The sequence below is a fragment of the Notolabrus celidotus genome, chromosome 17, assembly GCF_009762535.1.
Source record: "Notolabrus celidotus isolate fNotCel1 chromosome 17, fNotCel1.pri, whole genome shotgun sequence".
Taxonomy (NCBI): domain Eukaryota; kingdom Metazoa; phylum Chordata; class Actinopteri; order Labriformes; family Labridae; genus Notolabrus; species Notolabrus celidotus.
In genome coordinates, this window is record NC_048288.1 from 8,720,295 (window position 1) to 8,742,827 (window position 22,533).

The 22,533-nt window shown below is 42.2% G+C and overlaps 2 protein-coding genes across 3 annotated transcripts in view; both read left to right on the forward strand.

Annotated features, from left to right (window-relative positions):
• ncoa2 (nuclear receptor coactivator 2) overlaps positions 1 to 13,645 on the forward strand; it is an 80,769-nt gene extending 67,124 nt beyond the window's left edge. Inside the window, 15 exon segments of the mRNA XM_034706248.1 lie at positions 991 to 1,053; positions 1,055 to 1,190; positions 1,309 to 1,418; positions 1,420 to 1,516; positions 3,413 to 3,616; positions 4,076 to 4,205; positions 4,335 to 4,509; positions 4,624 to 4,717; positions 4,720 to 4,910; positions 5,998 to 6,075; positions 6,283 to 6,670; positions 6,673 to 6,750; positions 7,478 to 7,655; positions 9,186 to 9,390; positions 10,423 to 13,645. Of these exon segments, the coding sequence (XP_034562139.1) occupies positions 991 to 1,053; positions 1,055 to 1,190; positions 1,309 to 1,418; positions 1,420 to 1,516; positions 3,413 to 3,616; positions 4,076 to 4,205; positions 4,335 to 4,509; positions 4,624 to 4,717; positions 4,720 to 4,910; positions 5,998 to 6,075; positions 6,283 to 6,670; positions 6,673 to 6,750; positions 7,478 to 7,655; positions 9,186 to 9,390; positions 10,423 to 10,434 (2,139 nt within the window). The 3' untranslated portion in view covers positions 10,435 to 13,645.
• Positions 13,646 to 15,246: 1,601 nt separating this feature from the next.
• prdm14 (PR domain containing 14) lies at positions 15,247 to 21,956 on the forward strand. 2 transcript variants are annotated; one of them, XM_034706661.1, is made up of 9 exons: positions 15,247 to 15,290; positions 16,166 to 16,818; positions 17,036 to 17,089; positions 17,183 to 17,343; positions 17,433 to 17,700; positions 17,787 to 17,989; positions 18,425 to 18,526; positions 20,501 to 20,720; positions 21,145 to 21,956. In XM_034706661.1, the coding sequence occupies exons 2-9, from the start codon at positions 16,212 to 16,214 to the stop codon at positions 21,294 to 21,296; spliced, it is 1,767 nt and encodes a 588-aa protein (XP_034562552.1). In that variant the 5' UTR covers positions 15,247 to 15,290; positions 16,166 to 16,211; the 3' UTR covers positions 21,297 to 21,956. The 2 variants fall into 2 exon arrangements, with proteins under 2 accessions (XP_034562552.1, XP_034562553.1); XM_034706662.1 differs by lacking the exon at positions 15,247 to 15,290 and adding an exon at positions 15,981 to 16,042.
• The last annotated feature ends 577 nt before the right edge of the window (positions 21,957 to 22,533 follow it).

A 22,533-nucleotide genomic window follows, 5' to 3' on the forward strand; every position in this document is an offset into this window, starting at 1 on the left:
TGTACATAGTTTTATTTTATTGCATACTGTTTCCTCCAATATTAAGTCTGCTTCTATTGTTGTTGTATTTGTAAGGTGACCATGAGTGTCTTGTAATGCGCCCATAAATAAAATCACATGTATGATGATGAGCTGTAGTGCTGAAGTTATCTGAACCACTTAAGTGTTTCATTTAATCAGAGTTTTAGGGATGAGTACAAATGGGTCAGATTAATAAGTCATACTCTATCCAAAGCAAGACTGAGAGGTGAAATGTAGTAGATAATTTAACAAAGATTAATAAAGCCCCATAAAGGCGACATAAGAAGGATAGATAGTCCTCAGTGTCGGCCTGAAACAACACAGAACAGATTCAAAGAGGTTCATCTTAAACAGTCAGAGTAATTCAGCCCCAGACTCCAGTCCGGTCTTCAGAGAGTCATGTGAAACGCTAACTGTCCAGATAGTCCAGAGCCCAGCTGCGCCAGAATGCAGCCTCGGGCTGTAGTGAGCCCGCTCAGTCCCAGCTGTTTGCAGTGGGGGGGCACGGAGCAATTCAAACTTTGGCACCAACCAAACTCCTGCCACCGCACGCCGCTCTCTGTGTTACTCAGCAGAAAGCAGCTTCTGCAGCCACATGTGTTTTCTCAATGGGGACAAAATCTGTCATAAAAATGCAATGACGTTCTTAAATATGTGTTTAAAAAGTGTGGACTGTTAAAGCCGACCAAACTCAGCTCTGGGTTTGCAAACTGTAAGAAAAGAGGAGTATGTGTCAGACGATGTAAGTCAAAGTGAAGCGTGGCCTAGATTAAGAAAATTGGTCCATTTCATCCCGGGGATACAGCTGTATTACAAACAAGGCCAAGCCTGCTGTTACCGTTGCTAGATAAAAACTCGTGCTCGTGTTGCTTTGTTCACAGTCTCACGTTTGCTCTCACTAAGTGTCTGCAGGTGACACAGAAATGTGTTTCCAAATGTCTCATCTGTTTCTGTTTTTTCTCTCTCCAGTCGTCGGAGCTGGACGACATCCTGAATGACCTGCAGAATGCTCAGCCGCAGCTCTTCTGTGAACCCCCGGCCTGTGTCTCTGCCCAGTCCAATGGACAAGCAGAACATTATCAACGACATCCTGCAAATGACTGAAAACAATCCTGCCATGGCCGCACAGCAACAACACAGAGCCATGGGGACTGGCATGGCCCCAACCAGTGAGTCCCACACCAGAGTGCTCCTCTTTAATAAACCCCTGTTCACACAGAAGCTTTAAACACACAGCTACATATTCAACCTGTCTGTATGTTACATCCTCTTTGCTCCTGTCTGCAGACTTTGGAGGAGTCCGACCGGGTCAGCCGGGCCGGGGTCTGCCTGTGAGGAGCGTCTCTTTGGACATGAACGTGTCCCCTCAGCCACCCTCATTACAGTACCCCATGAGGGGCCACCAGCCCGTACACTCTAATGCAGCAACAACAGCAGCAAGGCCTGGTGGTAAATCATGGAATGATGACTAACCAGGCCGGGATGGTTAACGCAGGTATGTCTGGTCCTGTTTCTACATGTTGTATGATTGTGTTATTATTGTTGTTGTTTGCATGAAGAAGAGAACTTAAAGATTTCAGCCTAGTTTATACTTCTGCGTTGACTCTACGCCGTAGTGGCCGACGCGGTCATAAGCACGCCATACTTGTGCATTGTTATGTTTGCATCGCTCTGCAGTACTCCACTGAGACGCCAAGGGTAGGAGTAGGCCAAGTTGAAGCAGAAGTATGAACCAGGCTTTAGTGATCACCTGACATGCCAAAACAAAGCAGAGCTGCTTAAATGTTTACGTCATACAGCAGCGATGTGGAAGAACAGTGGAGAGAATAAAAAGTATCAGAAAAGCTGTCATCAATTGTCATGCTTATTCCACCAGATACTGACTTAAGAACTCTTCCTAAGTGAAAGTATTAACTCTGTTGTTTGAAAATGAAGATGATGAAGCAGTGAAGTTTCCATTTCCACAAATCAACGACCTTAATGAGAAGATTTTATTTGGGGGTTTGGAAAAATGTTAAATATGATCAAACAAAAATGTTGATTTCATTCAGACCCAAACATATTAAGTTCAACAAGACTGTTACAGAGCTGTGTCTTTAAACATTATAGAGAAATGCATCGAGTTTCTTCATCCTCTAACGTAGAAATATTTATTAAGACAAAGCAACAAAGGATAAATCAATAACAACATCAAACAGCACCTTCAGACTCACTCAGGTACTGTACTGGTGATGATGGTGGGAGTTTGTGTACTATCTGCAGGCACTTCAAGTGAATGATAGCAGACTGATCTTAATATTTAATAGGGTAATAGGGATCTATGAGCTCTGAAAGATACGATGGAGCCTGATCATTTAGAGCTTTGTAGGTCAGAAGAAGGATTTTACAATTCTAGATTTTCTGTACTGATGTGTGTCTGGTTGTTAAAAAGTTAAAATACACTTAAAGAAAGAGCTCCGATGATGAAACCACTTTCATGTTTGATGACAAATTAAAGCTCCTGAACCCAAGCTCAAGTCTGGAGTCTGGAGAGTGCACAAAATGTGAACTCTTTCCTTCATTATTAAGTGTATTTATAGAGATTAATAACACCTCCCTATTTGTCCTCAAACTGATGTAAAGCCCATAGAGAGATGTATTTCTATATTGTTTATTAAAACATTTTTATTCTGATGTTAATATAATGAAATTTAATTTGGTAGAGGTCAGTTAGCAGAGCAGGCGCCTCATATACTGCTGCTATAGGCCTCAACGCGTCTGTCACTGGCTCAACCACCTGCCACGACCCTCTGAGGCACGTCTCCCCCACACTCTGCCCCCCCACACTTCCTGTCTGAAACAACACAACAAACAGAAGACGCAACAGCTGGAGATAAAAATACAACAGTCAGGGATATTAAAAACAGCCAGTGGATGAAATATTCTCAATCATCAGAGTAAAGATGAGTCACGTTAGAGCATGTTTATGAAAGTTTGTTGTTATCTGTCCAACTTTTAATCCCGGGCCTGGACTAAGTGTCTGACTTCTGCTTAACAGTTTCACATTGGCACAGAGACAGACACACAACAACATCCTCCTCAGGATTTTATCACTTGTTGCTTTTCCTCCAGATTCGGAGGAAACAGTCTTTTTTTTTTTTTTTACTCCCTCTCTGTGTTGCTCTGAGCCTGTGACATATCATGTCATGGCACAGTGACTCACTTCCTGTGACAGGAAATATTTAGTCACACACGTGGGCACAAAGTTAATCTCGCTGTCACTCCCTCATATTAGAATTCCTCCAACATTACAGAGATGGTGTTACCCTTTATTAAACTATTGCATCATGGGTACAGAGGTGATCCACTGGGACGCGTCTCACAGTCTCCTTACCTGTGTTTGCTCCTGCAGGACTGATGGCTCAAGGGGGTCCACGGCCAGGCATGCAGCAGCAGGAGGGCTGGGTGGGCTCAGCCTCCGCTCCTCCTCTGGGAGCGTCCGGCCCCGGGCAGCAGGGTACCATGCAGGGCAGGATGGGGGCCCAACGGAGCGCCCATGAGGCCCAACAGCCACCAGGACCCCGACAGATGCTCCAGTCACCAATGATGACCAATGGTGAGGGCTCGGTGCTCCCTAAAAACACAGGTTCAAATGCAGAGTAATGAAAAGTATTAAGAATCCAAACTGACCAATGACTCTAAAGCCTCTGCTCCCTCGAAGAGACATCGGGTGCTTACACTTTGGCACAGAGATCTCATGAAATTGTTGACATGTAATAGTTTTTTTCTACACAGATCTCTCAGCCACAGTCCTGCATAAAGTTTTGTTGCTGGTGGGAGTGGGAGGGCTGAAATGAAAAAGACCTCCACTCACTCACGTCATGTGGAAGGTTGCCATCTTGTGGCTGTCTGAGGAATATCTTTAAGCATGTAATATCTTCCCCAGGACGTCGTGTCCCAGTTGTTTTTATAAGCAGAGAGGATTCATTCTAAATTAGATTATCAGAGTTTATTTCCTCATGTTCACCATAAATACAGAGTGACTGAATCTAATTGTCTTTTTTTCTGTGTTTAGCCCAACCTGACATGGACATTGGCATGGCCGGCCACCATTTCTCCCAGCAACAAGCTCCGCCCAACCAGACAGCCCCCTGGCCCGAAAGCATGATGCCCATCGAGCAGACGGCTTTTGTTAACCAGGCCAGGTAATACACACTAACAGCCGCTGTTAAAATGATACAAACAGGCTCACTGCTGTTTGAGAGCGCTGAAGTTTGCACTGGACAAAATGTTCTCACTGAGAAAATATCCTGCGTCTCCTCTCCTCTGCTCAGGCCGGTGCACTCAGCGCCTCAGGATGATATTCTGTGCAGTACGGAGCTCAGCTCAGGTGATGGCAGCGCTGTAGATGAGGGAGCCCTGATGTCACAGCTGTACACGGCGCTAAAGGACTTTGACGGCCTTGAGGAGATTGATCGAGCTCTGGGGATCCCTGCTCTGGTAGAACAAGTGAGATTTATATGTCATGAGTTTTATCCTCATGATGAGATCTTATTGTTTCTTAAAGATTATTTTTTAGGACACAATATAGTTTTGATATGTTTATGTGGCTGTCTGTTTCAGAACCAAACAATCGAACCAGACCAGTTCCCCCAGGACTCCTCCATGATGATAGACCCAAAGCCCCCCATGTACACCCAGCAGTTTGGTCCTCCGCCCTCCACATGGCTCAGAGGGGTTATCCTGGTGCCCCCATGCAGGAACAAGGCTTCCACACCATTTCAGGTCAGATGGGGCCGCGACCCGGTTACCCCATGATGAGGATGCAGGCCAGGCCTGGACTCAGGCCCAACGTCGTCCAACCCAACACACTACGGCTGCAACTGCAGCACCGGCTCCAGTCGCAGCAGGTACACGCAGGTTGATCCAAACTGAGTGTGAACCTGTTCATGGATTATTATGTAAGGTTGCTGTGTGAGTGGGCAAACACAGGGCTGTACAGTTATCCTTGAGGTTGACATTTTGGCAGGTCTTCTCTGCACACTAGGACACGACTGGACATTTATGTAGGCTGCCACCTGCTGGTCTATTGTGGTGCTCATTTTAATAAAGATTATTAAGGTGCAAAGGGGAATTATGTTCCTTAATGTTATGAAATATTGTAACAATATCCTCTTAGGTCACATTACAGCGTGTGAAATGTCGACTGAAACACTTTATGCTTCATCCTCACACCTCTTGTCTGCCACCTTCCAGGACACATAGTGAACTCACCTCTGTGCATGCAGAGTGTGTATATCACAAGAGAGTAAACATGCACCCTATCCTCCAAATAATGTTGACTTGATCCTTGAGGCAAGCACTCAGTCATGTGTTACACAATTAAGTGTGTCCTGTTATCAGCAGCACCTCGTCTTGTTGCTTGCATACGTTGTCTTTGTACAGCTTGTCAGACGAGCTGGTTTCTATTGAACTGGATTCTCTCGCAGCGAGCACTCAGCTGTTGGGGTTGAGGTGGAGCAAGATGTTTGTAGAACATTGCAGGGCCTGGTGTGAGAATCTCAACATAAACAACATGCACACACAGGTTTTGCAGCGTCCTGATCTAACTGTACATATTAGCAGCACGTAGGTAAATATATGTGTTTACTTCAAGGGTTTTTCACCCTCAGCTTTGTCACGTGGCTGTTTTATTTTAACTTCAAACAGATAATCTGAAAAATACAAACTTGCTCATACAGCTGAATTTGTTATTCTATTTTAAGAACATGATGTTTTTGTCACAGCTCTGCTCCTCAGTGTCCTCGTCCATATCGCGTCACTAGCAGAGGACTGAACCAAGTGTTGTAGAAGTAGGAGGGTGTTTGTGTTGGTGCAGGGAATAGTTTATTGGACATGTTTCTTCTTTATGGAGCTGTAAATGTCACTTTCTTCATATAATGCCTTCCGTCTAAGGCTGTGCTGTTGAACCTCTGCTTCTGTCTCTCGTCCCTCCAGAACCGTCAACCAATGATGACTCAGATGAGTAGTGTTTCGAATGTGAACCTACCTCTTAGGGCCAGTGCTCCAAACCAGGTAGGTCACTGCTGCCATCACATGATCAGCTGCACAGACGTGTTGTTATGACTGCAGGTGGTGTTTAACTTGCTGATGACTCAACTTTAAGGCTTTAATTTCAGTCTTTGTTGGGTTACTTGCACATAAGTAGACATAAATGATGGATACCTATGACGCCCTTTTCTTTATGAGTTGTAATCTTACGTGGTTTCTTCCCACACTCAGGGGACCATCAACGCTCAGATGTTGGCGCAGCGTCAGCGGGAGCTGCTGAGTAATCACCTGAGACAGCGGCAGCAGCAGCAGCAGGCGCAGCAGGTCCAGCAGCAGCGCAGCATGGCCATGCGGGCTCAGGGACTCAACCTGCCTCCCAACATGGCCGCCGGAGGCATGAGTAACCCTCGGATCCCCCAGGCCAACCCCCAGCAGTTCCCCTACCCGCCCAGCTACGGTACCAGTACAGGCCTGGCCTCTCCACCTCCGCCCACCAGCCCCTTCTCCTCTCCTCTCTCCCCCAGCCTGCCCTCTCTCCCCCCAAACCCCCAGCTCCACTTGCATGGCACCTCCTCCTCTTCCTCCACCTCCTCCTCCTCCTCACAGATGATGATGGGAAACACAACATGATGGGCGGACAGTACGGGGCCGTACTCAGCCCCCAATTGCAGCACAGTGCCTTTCAGTTTCCCAACTCAGGTACCTCTCCCACACCCCCAGCCTCACACACACTCCACCCTACAACCTGTGTGTGTGTGCGCACGCCATTGTGTCTGTGTTGATGTGACTCTAGTTGCACAGCATCACATGCTTTTAGTCAATCATCTGATGACTGCATTAATCAGCTGCCATTGAATGATCCAAATCCTGCTGCATAATTTACCCTTCAGTTACATAACAAGCGCGCTGTGACCAGGAGTGTGATCAAATAATCTGTGTCCATGCATCAGCAAAATGCTGTCCTGGCTGTGCACTGTTTGTCCACCAGGGGCACAATGACACAATACTTGAAGCTTAACTCAGGAGAGACACCTGACTGAGATTGAGAGCAGGCTGAGCTCCACTTAACAGTTTTAGAGTCTGACCCGAGTGTTTGTACTATGCTAACTTCCACAAGACTTTCCATCTCTTCGTCCTTTTTTTCCTGACTCCTTTCCTGATCTCCTAACTCCTTTGCTCCCTACGTCCTTGCCTGTTCTCTGCATGTATGAAACATGACCTGTCAACAGTCCTGAATACAGACAAGAATTGTCATGCTCATCATCCTGCTTGCTCAGAAGCTCACTCAATGCAGAACTGTTTGTCTTTATGTGGCATGATCGTGTAGTAATTCATGTGATGCTTATGTTCAGTCACTGCTCCCTCGTTAGTCTACGAGTCTCTGCAGGGACAGTCTGGTTTACCTGTCTTGATTCATCCACCACAGGTATGAGCCAACAAGCAGACGGAGGATTCGGAGGTCCCGGCACGCCACAGAGCCCCATGCTTTCTCCCCGCATGGCCCACACACAATCCCCCATGATGCAACAGGGTCAAGGCAACGCTGCTTTCCAGGGTTCGCAGGACATGAACGGCTGGCCGCAAGGCAACATGGGAGGCAACAGGTAGAGATGAGAAGAGCTTTAATCAATGTGTGGAGCCTGGTTTAGATGAGACCAGTACTTCACTGAGATAACAATAAAACTTCTGATGTCATTTTCAAAATATGTTCCAGATCTCTTCAGAATTCAGAGACAAGATCAACAGAAATGTCCAACAATTTTCACATGCAGTATCAGATCTATGATTTTATTCATTTTGTGTCTCTTATCTTGTACATCTATAAAGAAGAATAAGTAGTGCATTCATAAACTGTTTTCAGCTCAGATCAAATTTGCCAAAATCAAAGTTATCGCCACTCCATGAGAACCTTTAACTTTGTATTTACATCCCATAAAACCAGTACAAGGACAACAACCAACACTCCTATAGAAATACGTACTTTCGCCTGAACTTCTTTGGTTCTCTGAAATGTCCAACTTTAATAACGTAAGAAATACTGACTGACAAATTCAACCACATCTGTATCGTACTCGGAGCTAATAGGTTTCTATTTGTCTGTTTTCGAAACTGCCTGCTACATACTACCTACGAATGCAGTATCCAGTACGTACTGCATACTGCGTTTGAAGGTAGTCTGTAGTATGAATGTTCTGTAGGATCTGTTTTGCAGTATGCTGGGTTAGGTGTTGCTGGATTTCCTGTGTCGGAAAGAGGAAGTAAACAACGGCCAAGCTGATCGCAAAACTGCTTCTTTAGCATCACTTATGATTTAAAAGTTAAGAAGTGGTTCATTTAAGAAGTGGAATTTAATAATTTTCACAGCACATAAAAACAGAGTGCCCTCCGTCTTATACGGGAAAAAAGAAGAACAGAGAGACGTTAGCGCTGGGCATTGTGGGAAACAGTATGTGGGGGAGATCGGTCCGCTGCATACTGATAGATTTACCTGAATCAGTACGACATCTGGGTAGTTTTGGCATACTGCAGATTTTGGTCTTGTTCACATACTACGCACAGAATTTTGGCCAAATCAATAAGTACTACTAGTATAGTTGGCGGTTTCCAAAACAACAATTTATTTAGGGCTCAACGCATCAATCAGCACAGAGGAGACAAAGCGGGACAGGAGGTCAAGCACAGAAACATCATTAACACATCTGGTTGGTTTTCAGAATAAAACGTGTTGACAGTAGATTATATTTGACTTTACTACAACAACAAACCGTCATAATGACATAACCAGGCCTGGAGTCAACAGGTCAGAGGTTGACTCCAATAAAGACAACATGGATGAGGAGCTGCAAATAATTGTTGATTCAGTAATTCTCCCGGCAAGACCTCTGTCTTGTAATTTTGGCTGTCCGGAGCTCCTGCTCCATGCTGCGTTCTGAAAACGTATTTACTGACAAGAAAGCAAGGAGCTGAACCACTGCAGAGACAGATCTGGTGGATGTATGGCACAAGGATCAAACGGACAACACAGCTCAGACTTTTACTTTGCTTAGTTTTCTTATTTTGTGCTTTCAGCCCTTTCAGGAAAATGTATAAGCTCATCCACCCTCTTCCTCTCTTCACCTCCTCTCCTCTCCCAGTATGTTCTCACAGCAGCAAGCGTCACCACAGTTCACCCAGCAGAACAACAGCAACATGTACAACGGCAACGGCATGAACCTCAACAACGTCTCCATGCCCACCAACATGGCTACCAGCAGCATGGGACAGATGGGCGGGCAGATGAGTGTCACGTCCATGGCCTCAGGGCCATCGCCCGGCTTGCCCTCCATGGGACAAGAACAGGTGAACTTGGTCACATTAGTACTTTAAATTACATTAAAATGAAAACCTTTGAGAAGTGTTAGGAGCAAGACTTTCAAGTTCAGAGTCACTGCTCCAGATTAGAAGTGTCCCAGTCAAATCCTCATGATGAAGCAGACACTCTTTGCGTTCAACCCTTTGAGGTCAGACTGCTTACAGTTTACGCAGCAGTCAGGGGACCAAGAAAACTAAAAGGTTCATCCTTCTTTCTCAGCACGCCCGGCTGCGTATCTTCTGTGTTTGTGTTATCGTAAGACCCTAAGTGTTGGGCACACTTATTGAACAGGCGTGCTAGTGAATAATTTACCCAGTAGTCTACGTAAGTCTTGCAGCTCAAGTTCTGATGCTTCACTTGAACTTAGAGGACAATGATGTAATTAGCAGTGGGCACTTCAGAGCCGGACCATTTAGACTGCATAGACATTACTGCATGAGGCTGTCGGGACCAAGGACTGAACAGTAAACTGCCTCCTCTGTTAAACTCACACACACTCTGTGCACATAAACAAGCACATTAACGTTTGATTTGGCAGCATAACAAGTCAGACATTCAGCACTCTGCAGCTGGTAATAATTTAGTGATAACCCAGTTAATCCTTCTTCCATCGTCTCCCTGGTATTGTTAGCTTGGTATGTAAAATGCACTGTTGTTGCCCATGATGCTTTTAAGCCCAATAAAGGCCCATTAATATTTAACCAAGGAGCTAATGTTTGATTGTCTGCACTTCAGACTGTTTCTAACACACCAGTATATCTGTCACTTGATTTATCCTCCTTCCAGGATTATAGAAATATATTGGCACTCAGATTATTTCAATTATTTACCGTTTGGCCATTAGTGCAGGCTTTTTGTGATTTACTGACTTGTTTGAGCCTCAGCGCTGTGAGATGGTTTAAAGTCCTGTGCACATGCAGCTGATTTACTCCTGAGAAGTTTCAGAAGTTAACTAAACACTTGTGCTGTTGGATTGTGTTTCCATTTAATGACTTTGAAATGTGTTGTCTCCCCTGCAGAAGTACTGTTGACCCTCATGGAGCTCTCAACCTGAACCTCAGTGATCAGCTGGTCCAAGGAGCATGTCGGCCCTTTAAAAATCGTATCCAAGCGATCGCCCCTTGAGCCAGGCCGTGCCCGGACCCCAAAAGTCACCCTCCCAGTCCCAGGAGTTTGCCGTCTGGTCCCCAGCCGAGCGTCTTCAGCAGCCCCTGGAGAAGCCCGGCCCCCTGAACCGACACCGGAGTGTGCGAAGAGGGCTGGGGGGGAGGTTTGTGGATCTCTGTCCAACATGCCTAACCCTCCTGGAGGAGAGCCTTGTGATGAGCCAGTCTGTCTGCCTGTCCAGCTGCATTCACCGTAGTGTGACTTACTGTAGGCCTCCTTGATTGGGGGGACACTGACCTAAAGAGGGCAGCAGTGGGTGGGATCCCTTTGTTCTGATGAATGTATTCCTCTCAGTGGACAGCGGCCATTTACAATCTCATCTCAAGAAAATGACGTACACTGATTTTTTTTTTTTCTGTTTTCACTCATTTGTGACATTTCCACATAGTTCCAACATGGCAGCAAAGACTCCAAGTTGTGTTCAGTCCACGAACGGAGCTCAAACACTTAGCCGGTTTTGCCTTTTGCTGTTCTTTATTTTATTGTTATTTTAGTTGTTTATTTTTTTCTTGTTGTGAGAATTAAGATGTAGAATGAAGATGTGGTTGAAAAAACTGATCTTGAAAAACACTGCAGAAGAATGGTTTGAGTGGAATGGTGATTTGTATGATTAGACTAATTTAGTCAAGAGGTTTATATAGTGTATTAAATTAAGTTTTATTTTTCTGTATAGATTCATTTTAATTATTGTAGATGATTCTTTATCCTGGTAGCAACAAGAAAAATATTTCTCAAAGTGTGGAAGAGGCACTTTTTTATAATTTTAACAGTGATGGTTGTATTCTTTCTGAGAAGATTCTTCTATTAACCTGAATAATGAATTCTACTTTGGTCCTGGAGTTTCAGAAGATGTCAAATCATATATGGTTTAAAAATGAAATACAGAGATTGTACATACCGATAAAAAAACGTTTTCTTTCCTATTTATTTTGTTCCTTAGGGTTTGGTTCCCCCGTCTGGTCGCAACTGCCTCTTGAAGCAGAGCAGGTATTCTTTTAGTTTTGTTTTTGGGAGGTGGAGCGGGAGCCTTCACGTTCTGGTACGATGCAGACACACAGGTGGGGGTGGGAGGTAGGGAAGGGTTGTAAGGGGGTGTGCTGTGTATACAGTGTACAGATTATCGCTTGCTTCTCTGCCTTTAGCATAGAACATCATGGAAAAAAAAAAAGTTACAAAAAAAAAAAACTTCAACACAGCCATACAATAACTCAAAAAATAACAGAAGTGTGCTTTCTATGTTGTCTGGAGTGAAAAGTGCTTCATACAAGCTGCTAGGTGCAAACTGTTCTGGTGTGATGTAAACAAGCAATAACGATTACTTGAGAAAACTTTGGGGTTTTTTGTCTTTTTGTTTTTGTAATTTTTGTACAGTTTCCTGAATAAAAAAGGACACATTTTTGCTCCACGTTGGATGCAGTATTAAACACAGTTTTTTATTGCAGTTTGTACCAAGAAAGTCTACATCCACACACAGCGTTCCTGTTTAGATTATGCAGCCACTCTTCTATTGCAGAGGTCAGAGTTAAGACTGCACGGTTCACCGGACCTGCTCTGACTGACACTTAGCCATATTTTATGACCTCAGGCAGTATAAAGTGTTCGGTAATGACACGCCGCTCTTGTGGCCCCAGTAGGGGTTGGGTTTGACCCCCACAAGATCTAAAGCGAGTCATTTTCTCTAACCTCAAAAATACATTTTTCCTCAAACTACAAACCTTTTATACCAACTATTTTAACCCAGGACAAACTTGGAGCAAGCCAAATAATCCTCACCTTTCAAATTGGAATTTTCTGGATTCTACCAGCTTTTATTTTCATAGTGAGAGAAGACTTGTTGGTAAGCTTGTTTTCAGGCCCTCAAAAAAATGATGATGTCACTTAACAGGGTCAAATGTAGACGTTGCAGCATGATAGAGGAAGAGAATCATTCTGAATGTATTGTCTTTTGAAGGCCTAAGGATGTGACTGATGGTGTTAATTGTCAACATGTTGACAACGTGGTGTTGTGCAGTTGCACCGTGCTCTTCTCAGCATTTAGGTAGGATGTTGCCCATTGCTGCTTATTTCCTTTCTTCTCTTAATTACTATGTTCAAAATGAAATTCGTAGCTGTAGCAAGTGAACTTTGGGACAAAGGAAGTCTGCATGTTTTAGTTGTCATCATTGCAGATGCCTTGCAGTTGTTTTTTTCTTTTTGCTGCAGGCCTCCAGGAGACACCATGTTTTGATAAATGCTGTTTTGATTGTATCATACAGTCGTGCAGAATAAGCCTTTTTGAGCCATTTTAAAGAATGATTCACAGCCCTTTGCAAAATTTCCAAAGATTGTCAACATTTTGAAAAATTTAAAGCCATGTGGTAGCAATGCATTTTTTTAGCATTTATAATGAGGACAGGAGCAAATAAATGATTTTGCCCCGTAGAAATATCCAGGCTTTTGGACCCACTAAACAAAAATATTTTTTTCCTCTCTTTAACTTATGGTTTTTGAAGAACTTTAAATGCCCTTTTGTATTGTCTGCCAATTTCTTAGAGCTAAGATGCAACCTTGAAATGCTAAAAACCCTAGCATAATGCCTTAGATTTCGTCCGTTCTCGTTCTTGTACATTACACCGCTGTCTGTATAAATTTGTATAATGACTTGTGTACAATATTGAATGGGTGCATCATTGTTCAACTTTTTCGCAGTTGCTGGAGACTCTGTCCCTCATCATTGCTCTCTGTTCTGTGTTGGGTTGAAGACTCTGTTATTTCACCCCCTTCCTCCCTCTTTCACTGTTTGTATGGAAAAGATGATACATAGGGATATTGAAGCAATATGTAAAATACTATATGGACTTTCTGAAGAAAGCTTACTGTTGTGTTTTTCCCCCCAAGATATTTTTTCTGCATTGTTCACAGGAATCACACTGTATACCTGCATTCATCTTTGTATCCCTAGTGTGTGTGAGCATTTTATGCAAAATTAGATATACAAGAGAAGTTAAAACCACAGTTATGCAAGTTGTGAACTAATATGGCTTCGCTGATGCTATTTGCCTTGTAAATAAAGAATTCTGTTATTGCAGTATTTAATCGGGTGAGTCTTATTTCACGTGAAAATGTAAGAAAGGGAGATGTTTGACAAAGATAGGGCCTCTACAGCAGGGGGGTCAAACGTAAGGCCCGTGGGCCAAAACCGGCCCACCAGAGGTTCCAATCCGGCTCACAGATGACTTCCCAAAATGAAAAATTACAGAGAAAAAAATGAACTGCTTTTAAGTTTTAACTGTCCTCTGGAGGTTAGTTCCAATCACAGTGCTGATGGAGCACACCTGAACAACACAGGTGACAGGGAAACTTGTGTGCTTGGTGTGTTCGCAGCAGGTTTCAGTGCTTAAAGAATATAATATGAAACTCATCATGGCGAAAAATACAACAGCTGTTTTTGTAAAAAGATAGTTCATGAAATGTGAACATTCTCAGAATGTACTTGTACTTTTTTGCACTAAAACTAAGGGACAAATTTGGAGTTGTCCTTCTTTATAGGTTATTATGCTATGATTTTACAGGTCCGGCCCACTTAAGATCAAATTAGGCTGTATGTGGCCCCTGAACTGAAATTAGTTTGACACCCCTGCTCTACAGTCTCTATAAAAGCCACTATGCAACAATGTTTACCATTTTATTTTCCAACTAAAAAATAAAGGAAGATTAGCATTTAGCTTTAAGCTACACAAGAAAGTGCTTAAATATTTTATTATTTTAATCTTTTATTTGATCTACCGTTTCACATAACATAACCAAAACGAAAGACCAATGATATTTAATTATTTAAAGAGTAAATCCAATTCAACATTTAAATATATATTTTTTTAAATGAGTTTCAAATGTCAGAATTAATGTTTAAGCTAACTGTAAAACACAATCAAGCTATAGTTTCACCAAATATTTAATAAAGTGTTTTTTTCTGGATACACGATAGCATTCACAACAATATTTACAAATTACTTAAAATAATCACCTTAAAAATAACGAATGTTTTGATATTGGTTAATTTTTAAAGGTTTATGGACGTATATGAGATATAAGAAATACAGCTTCAAAAAGCATCGAAGAAAATGTTGAAGAAAACATAAAACTCAAATAAATACTATTTAGAGGGAATTAAATGTCAAGAACTGGAAAGAAAGTGATGGAAAAACTTGTTTCAATTTTACCCATTTACACAATAAGGTTTTGGTGTTATGAGAGAAGCGCCTGTTTCTTCCTCAACACATCCAAGTCAACATGTCACTGGACCGGGGTCCCTCAGATCAAATCTAATCAAGTGTGTGTGTTAATGACTTTATATGTGTGTGTGCGTGCTTCTCTCAATCGGCCTCATTGTAGCAGAGAAAGCATACTGCTGTGGAAAAGTTAAAGGAGGGGTGGGTAGTCCCAGAGAAGATGTATTCCTGTGGGGCATTGAGATGCATGAGGCTGAGCTGACGCCTGACCAATAAGAAGAAGGTGCAGGGAAGCATCTCCTGCAGACCCCGATGCAATCAGTAGGCTAAAGGTGCCCTCAGATGACCACAGAGCAACACACAACTGAAGCTCACTCTGAAGTTTAAACCTCCTGGGTGTATATTTCCTGCACATTTTGTGGAGATTTGCTGCGTTTTGGAGACGGGGACTGAATCCTGTGGACATGAGAGAGATAACTTCACTTTGAAGCATCTCCTATATTTTCAACAAGGTAAGTTCCTACAATTTCTTTAAAAGAAAAAACCGTGTTGCATGTTTATTCAAAAAATTACCGTCTCCCTAAATCATTGTGAGTCAGTCTTCTGAATAAAAACAATTCTATTTGCGTTTTTATGCGTCTAATATTAGTTTTTAGTTTGTTTTAAAACGCAGCACAATCCATAGCACATCCTGCCTTTTACTATTTCTTTTAATTCCAAATTTTCTATTTATTTTTTTCATTATGCAACATATAGCCTTCTATTTCTCCTCTACTGCAGTCTCTTCTAACCATGACAGTCCGGTAATTGCAAGGTCCATAAAATAGCTTCATTAATGTTGACCTCTGCTCCGGCCGCCTGTTCTGTAATGGGTGTCACGACCCTGATTTGTCTTTCTATTTACTGGCTGATTGGTGAACTATTCCTAAAAGAACACAGCATGTTCCTGCTGGTCATTTAAAGCAGCTGATGAACATTTGATGTGTGTCTTCTTATGGTGTGTGCTTTCAGCTGGAAATATTGCAAAATCGGCTGTTCAATTCCGCTTTTACTTACAATGCAATAGCTTTGGTCAATATCCGCTCAGTATTTCCATGCACACTCCACATTAAGTCAGGTTATAATGCAGAATTCGGTGTTTTAAAGGTTGCACAATCATAAAAAAAATATTGTTTTATAAATGTACAGTGTCCCTTGTTTCTTATTGATAAATTTAGAGCATCATGGCTCCAGGTTGTTTTATGAAGAAGCCAAATGTCTAAAGGTTAACTCCGTTTTAAATCATTGATGCATGTGTGGTGAACCTCTCCTGATGTCATGTTTCCCCTTTAGTTTACTTGCATTAAACTTTTATAACTCGCCCCTCTCCCTCTCTGTTCTTCTAAAGGGAACACACCGTCTTCATTTGGCTCTCTGCTCTCCCTCGCGCCGTAATGTCGGTGTCCCTATCCAGCATCCCCGTAGTACTGAAGGACCCGAGCTACCACTCCGGCGTAATGAAGGGCAGTCCGGCTCGTGGCTTCTTCCCCGGCCCCCACCACCCGTTCATGGACTTCTTCCCGCGGACTCACAACCTCCTCCACCCGCTCAAATCCCTCGGGCGTCTCGTGTCTGACGCACAGGGGTCCCTGCCTCTCAGCCTGCACGGGGGAGCCCCTCAGTTCCCTCACCACCCCGCTGTCCTGCACGAGCACGTGTTGAGCGCATCTGGGATCCCCTACCTGAGCCAGATGTTGCCGGGTCAACCTCTGCACTCCAAACCAGAGGAGCTGGCTGCAGTGGTGACGGAGCACGCGGCCGGTCCGCTTTCCTCGGACTTCAGCAGCCCGTCCAGCGAGAGGTCTTCCTCGGTGTCCTCTTCCTCGCCGCGTAAAGAGAGTTTGTTTCGGTTCCGGAGCGCAGAGACATCACCGGAGAAAACGCGCACGTGTTATAACTTTAGTGAGGATGATTTGTTCATGGTGCTGTACGGTTATTCTGGCAACCAGGACCGCAACGTGGGCCACGCACTATCAGGACTAATACTGCCGGAAAAGCCAGGTGAGACTTCTTCATCCTTTATTGAATGTTGAATGATTTTAAGAGTGACAGGACTCTGGCCTTTTCATCTCCAGAAATCTGTCTGCTGCATGGAGCTCTGTATGACTTTCTAACATTGTTTATCACAGGCTTAACCCTAAAAAAATAACTTTAAATTTAACATAGACACAAGTTTTTAATTCCCAATGTTCTTATCGGAGTGTGTTTTCTCTTCCAGTGTCTGACTCTCACATCCTGCCTCTGGACAAAGACGCACTGGAGCTTCCAGAGGGTAAGACCTGCAAACTTTCTACTGAAGAGAACACCACATTTCATTTTGTTTTATGAGGCTAAGATTTGACACAGTTCTGCTTTTGTGTTGCAGGGTTAACAATCATTCAGACAACGTGGGGAAGTGTGTCACATCGTGGAGTTTTCACAGAGAAAAGCAGCATCCCGAAAGGCACGCGCTTTGGACCTTTCCAGGGGAAACTGGTGAACACGAGCGAGATTAAAACCTATGATGACAACACTCTAATGTGGGAGGTATGTGTGGAAAATGACTTTAAATTTCTGCCTCAATGCTATCTATTTATCTCTGATTTATTAACTGGGTTCACTTTTTGCTTTTCCAGGTGTTTGAAAATGGCCGCTTGAGTCACTTCGTGGACGGCCGAGGAGGATCAGGAAACTGGATGTCTTTGGTGAAGTGTGCTCGCTTCCCGGACGAGCAAAACCTGATCGCAGTCCAGGTGCAGGCCCAAATCTTTTATGAAGCCTGCAAAGAGATCCGGCCCGGCCAGGAGCTACTGGTGTGGTATGGAGACTGTTACATGCAGTTCCTCGGAATCCCCCTCACTTTGAAAGACTCCAGAGAGGAAAACAACGCGGGTATCGCTGAAGGTCAGGATCTAGATCCTTATGGTGTTGACATTTGATCATCGCATTTATCACCACAATCCTTAACCGGCTTTTCATATTTTCTCCAGACTCTGGTGAGGGCTTCAAGTGTGACAGGTGCGGGAAAGTGTTTGCCTACAAGTACTACAGAGACAAGCACCTGAAGTACACGCGCTGCGTGGATCAGGGAGACAGAAAGTTCCCCTGTCACCTTTGCGACAGATCCTTCGAGAAGAGAGACAGATTAAGGATCCACATTTTGCACGTGCACGAGAAACACCGGCCTCACAAGGTAGGCTACTGAAAACTAATGAGTATGCATGTTGAAGTAACATGGCTACAGGTCGATAGGTGTGCAGAAGTCTGTGTGGTGCTGAAAGAACAGCTCCTGCAGCGTCACTCACAAACGGATGCATCAGGTTTTTATTGGGCCTCGTAAAAAAGGCAAATTACTGAAAGACCTCAAGTTGATGATAAACAAAGCCTCAAGCATTAAAACCAAACCAAACCACCAAACATAAACAAAACTAACTAAACTGAATGCCATTTATTCAGAGGGGGGAAAAGCTACACAGAACTCTAAATGTGAGCAAAATCTTTGTTTTCAATTTGGATAAAATCTTCTGAAGATAAAATTAAACTGAATTTAGGTTTTGTTGAACATCCAAAACATATGTGAAATTGCTTTGACTCAAACTGATGTTTTATCTTTGTTTTGTTTTTATAGTGCTCTGTGTGCGGAAAGAGTTTCTCCCAGTCATCCAGTCTCAACAAACACATGCGCGTGCACTCTGGAGAGCGGCCGTACAAGTGTGTTTACTGTAATAAGGTATGAAGACATTTACTTATTTTTAATGCTGTTTATATGTCGGCCCCGAAATAGTAAAGGTTCAATTATGGCCCAATTTAATATTTCATGTAGGGAATTAAGAAGTCAAGTCAAGTCAAACTTTATTTATAAAGCACATTTAAAACAACCTCAGTTGACCAAAGTGCTGTACAGATATCAAAATATAACATAATCATACACAATATAACAATAAATAAAAACAGTAAAAGAATAGTAAGAGCTCAATTTATGAAATAAAAGAGTAAAAAAGTAAAAAGCCAAGGATTCTTGCTTAGCTGGGACCGAACGCCAAGGAGAAAAGATAGGTTTTCAGCAGTGTTTTAAAGTGATCCACAGACTGTGCAGCTCTAACCTGGAAAGGTAGGCTGTTCCACAGCTTTGGGGCCGCCACTGAGAAGGCTCTGTCCCCACGAGTAGAGAAGTCATGTCGCCCTTCACAGTAAGATGAAGGAGGCCTGAAAAAAAAACAGTTAATATGCATCCATCTTTAAAATGAAATGTCCTAAAAATTAAGATAATCTTAAATAGTTTGTTTCAATTTAGAAGATAATATTTAATGAAAAACCAAGCCTGAATAACAGTTTTATTAACCCTTCTGTTACCCTCAAATTAAATTAAATTAAAGATATTTTATCCTTGTGGTCAATTTGACCCAAGCCTTTGTGTTTATTTATAGACTACCTAAATAGCCCTTTAAATGAAATATATTTAAAGCATAAACACAATTTAAAGCATTTAGAAGGACTTTATTTTTAAAACAGAACATCAAACTGCTGCGAGTTTGTCATGCTCTCGTCGGCCCTGCCTTGTTTCTATGTTCTCAAAACGTATGACAGGACACATCACTGAATGTCTTTAGAGACATGGCCGCTGGAAATATTATATCTCAATCTAAAGGTTGGCGGTTCGATCCTAGCTCCTGCAGTCACATGCGGAAGTGTCCTTGGTTATAGTGACCTCAATATCATCCAAAACAACCAAAACAAATGTGTGTAAAATGTTGATATTTCTTCTGTTATATACAGCCAGGGGTCAAATTGACCCCAAGGAACACAGATGCGTAATTCTTTTTTTACAGGAAATTTGAACACATCAACACTTTAATTTTACGTTTTCCCAGGTGTCCCCATTAAATTAGGAAAAGTCATGAAATATGAAGCCAAATAAATGATGTTAGTCATTAATTTAGACACGTTAAACATTGAATGGGGTCGAATTGACCCCAGGGATAATAGGAGGGTAAAATAAATGTGAAGTGGAAATCTGTTATATTTCTCCTTGAATGGAAGTAGTTTTTAAGGCTTTGAATTATTTCTGAATCATATTTTTAATTCCCTCTTTAGTTCTCTTAGAAGTACAGCACACTCAGGCCTTCTCCTCCTCTGTCCTCTTCTCGTCTTCGTCGATTCTATTAAAAAAACAGTCTTCCGGATCCATTATCTGCTTCCTCGTTTCATGGTGCATTTGGAGCAAGCCCCTCATTATTGTGTCCCTCTCTGGGCACGCTCCACGCGGACACTTACATGCTAATTATCGCCAGATGCACACCCATCCTTTTGTCTGACGGGATTATACTTCAAATTTACGGCCCTGGAATGAGCAGAAGTTTTTTTGTTCTTGTTTTCCTCTTGATATCCTCCCCTTTTTATGCACCCGGAGAGGGTTTTGTTTAAGATCATCTCCTTTCTTCTTATCCGGGTACTTTGGACTGTACGGCACGAGGCCAGAGGTTTACAGTCTTTCTAAGGAAAGAAGGAAACACGGGTTTAACAAAAGTCCGAGCAAGAATAAGAAGATACACATTTTTGTAGATTTGTATATTTATCAATGGGCCTATCCTCACACTTTAACGATATAAAAACGCAACCACTACTATTTTGTTTAAATTGTTAATTTAGTTTCATCGAATCAAATTGAATATCGTGTTCACTGACTGTTTTTTATTTTCTGTAGGCCTTCACTGCCTCCAGTATCCTCCGCACACACATCCGCCAGCACTCCGGAGAGCGGCCCTTCAAGTGTAAGCACTGCGGGAAGGCATTCGCCTCGCACGCAGCCCACGACAGCCACGTCCGGCGGACTCACGCAAAGGACAAGGCGCATAACTGTGAGCTGTGCGGGACTGCTTTTCAGGACGAGCAGGAGCTTCAGTCCCACATGAAGAGCCACAAAAGTAAGACATAAGAGTATTTTATTAAATACAGCTCAAGTATCAAAGGCCTCTAAATGGGTTTATAGTATTTAATCCGTTAATATGATTTAATTCCGTTCATAAAAAGTTAAGGGCCCTCAAATATTTTTTATTATACACCTGTAAAAATAGAAAATTTAGAACCTACACTACATTTTTACCAAAGTATTTTCGCATTACTTCATACACCAGTGTGGGACACGTTATTTAAATGGGGGTACCCTGTTGATAACAATACATCACATTTTAATGGAGACTCTTTTTTCTTTTTGCCTTTCCTTTTTTTTATTCTTTTATATTTTTCCTTGTTTTGGTAGCCTTTTTTTCAGAAATAATTAGCAACAAAAGGAAAATGTCACTTCCCTGAAGTCTAGTTATTTATTTTTGCTATTTTCTGTCTTTGCAGAAATCTTGGACAGCGCAGGTCTCCAGCCTTCTCCTGGCGATGGATTACAGGAAGACACCATGTTTGCAGCAAAAGACAATCCAAAAACACAGAAAAACTTTCCTTATTCTGGATTAACAGTTTTAAATCCAGAATATCGTCCCTGGAACTAAATTGACAAACCTGAGATAATTTGCACTCAGTAAATTCTGACAATGAAAACCATTGTAGTTATGTTAAGGCTGTTTTACAGAATTTTATATGATACTAAAATACAATATTACAGAAAGCATAAGTGAAGGAACATTGTTGTAAAGCCATAAAAGAAGCCTATAAGGTAGGATCTGTGTATTTTTTTCTTCATGTAAATGCTGCTTTAAAAAAGGTAATTAGATAATACTATATATGTTAGCTCATCATAATTTAAACTGTCGCTAAAATGTGTCTAAATCTATTTAATATATGTCAAAATATGTTGTCTGTTATTTTGTGGCTTAAAGCTTTGACTCTGCAGTGATTCTTACCCAATGTGATAAAATAATAACTATTATTATTATATTCCTATTCATCTTATTATATTATTTTTATTGTTAACATTATTACATTGGGTTTCTTGCATCCACAAATGCTTGAAAAGCAAAGGGATTTCTATCATTGTAGATTGGAGCCTATCGTGTACAGAATAAACATTACACCCTCTTTTAATTTATAATGTATGTAAATATTTTCTATTGTAATGTAAGGCTACAAAGCATTGAAGTGTCGGCATTTGTTCTGTACGTGCGTCTGCTTTTTTCATGTCTAACAAATAAAAAATCAGCGCATGGAAACAAGATTGGTTGATGGTATTTTCTTCATTTAAATGTATCTGTCACTCCATTAAAATCTCCGACAAGGACACATAGTGAATGAAAGCTGTTTAATACACCATCAAAGTAATTATTCAGTTTTCGGATTCTTCTTTAAAATCTTTAAACATTTCTGTGTAAAAAGGTTTCTTAATTATTCATCAGATATTTATAGATGCAAAGGAATTGAGTAGTTAGTCAGTTCGACACTATATTTCAATAAGTTCGAATGTTCACACTATTCTTTCGGACTGTGAATTATTGATCACTTGTGAATGCAAAGTTATTCAATAACCCAAATGATGCTACACGGATGGTGTCTTAGTAAGGTTTTGCAGACACCTGCGCACGTATATATGTTTCTGTTTGTATTGACTCTGTCCATTTTACAGTCTGTGTCTCTTTGTGTCCTGTGTGTGATGAATTGGAGTCTGCAGACCAGCTCAGTAAAAAGTGAACGAACCCCAGTGGACCTAATGAATGACAATAGAGTGCAGCAGTAAGGTGGTCTATTGCTCCTCACACAAAGACTGACATCTGCCCTCACACTGTCTCCAACTGT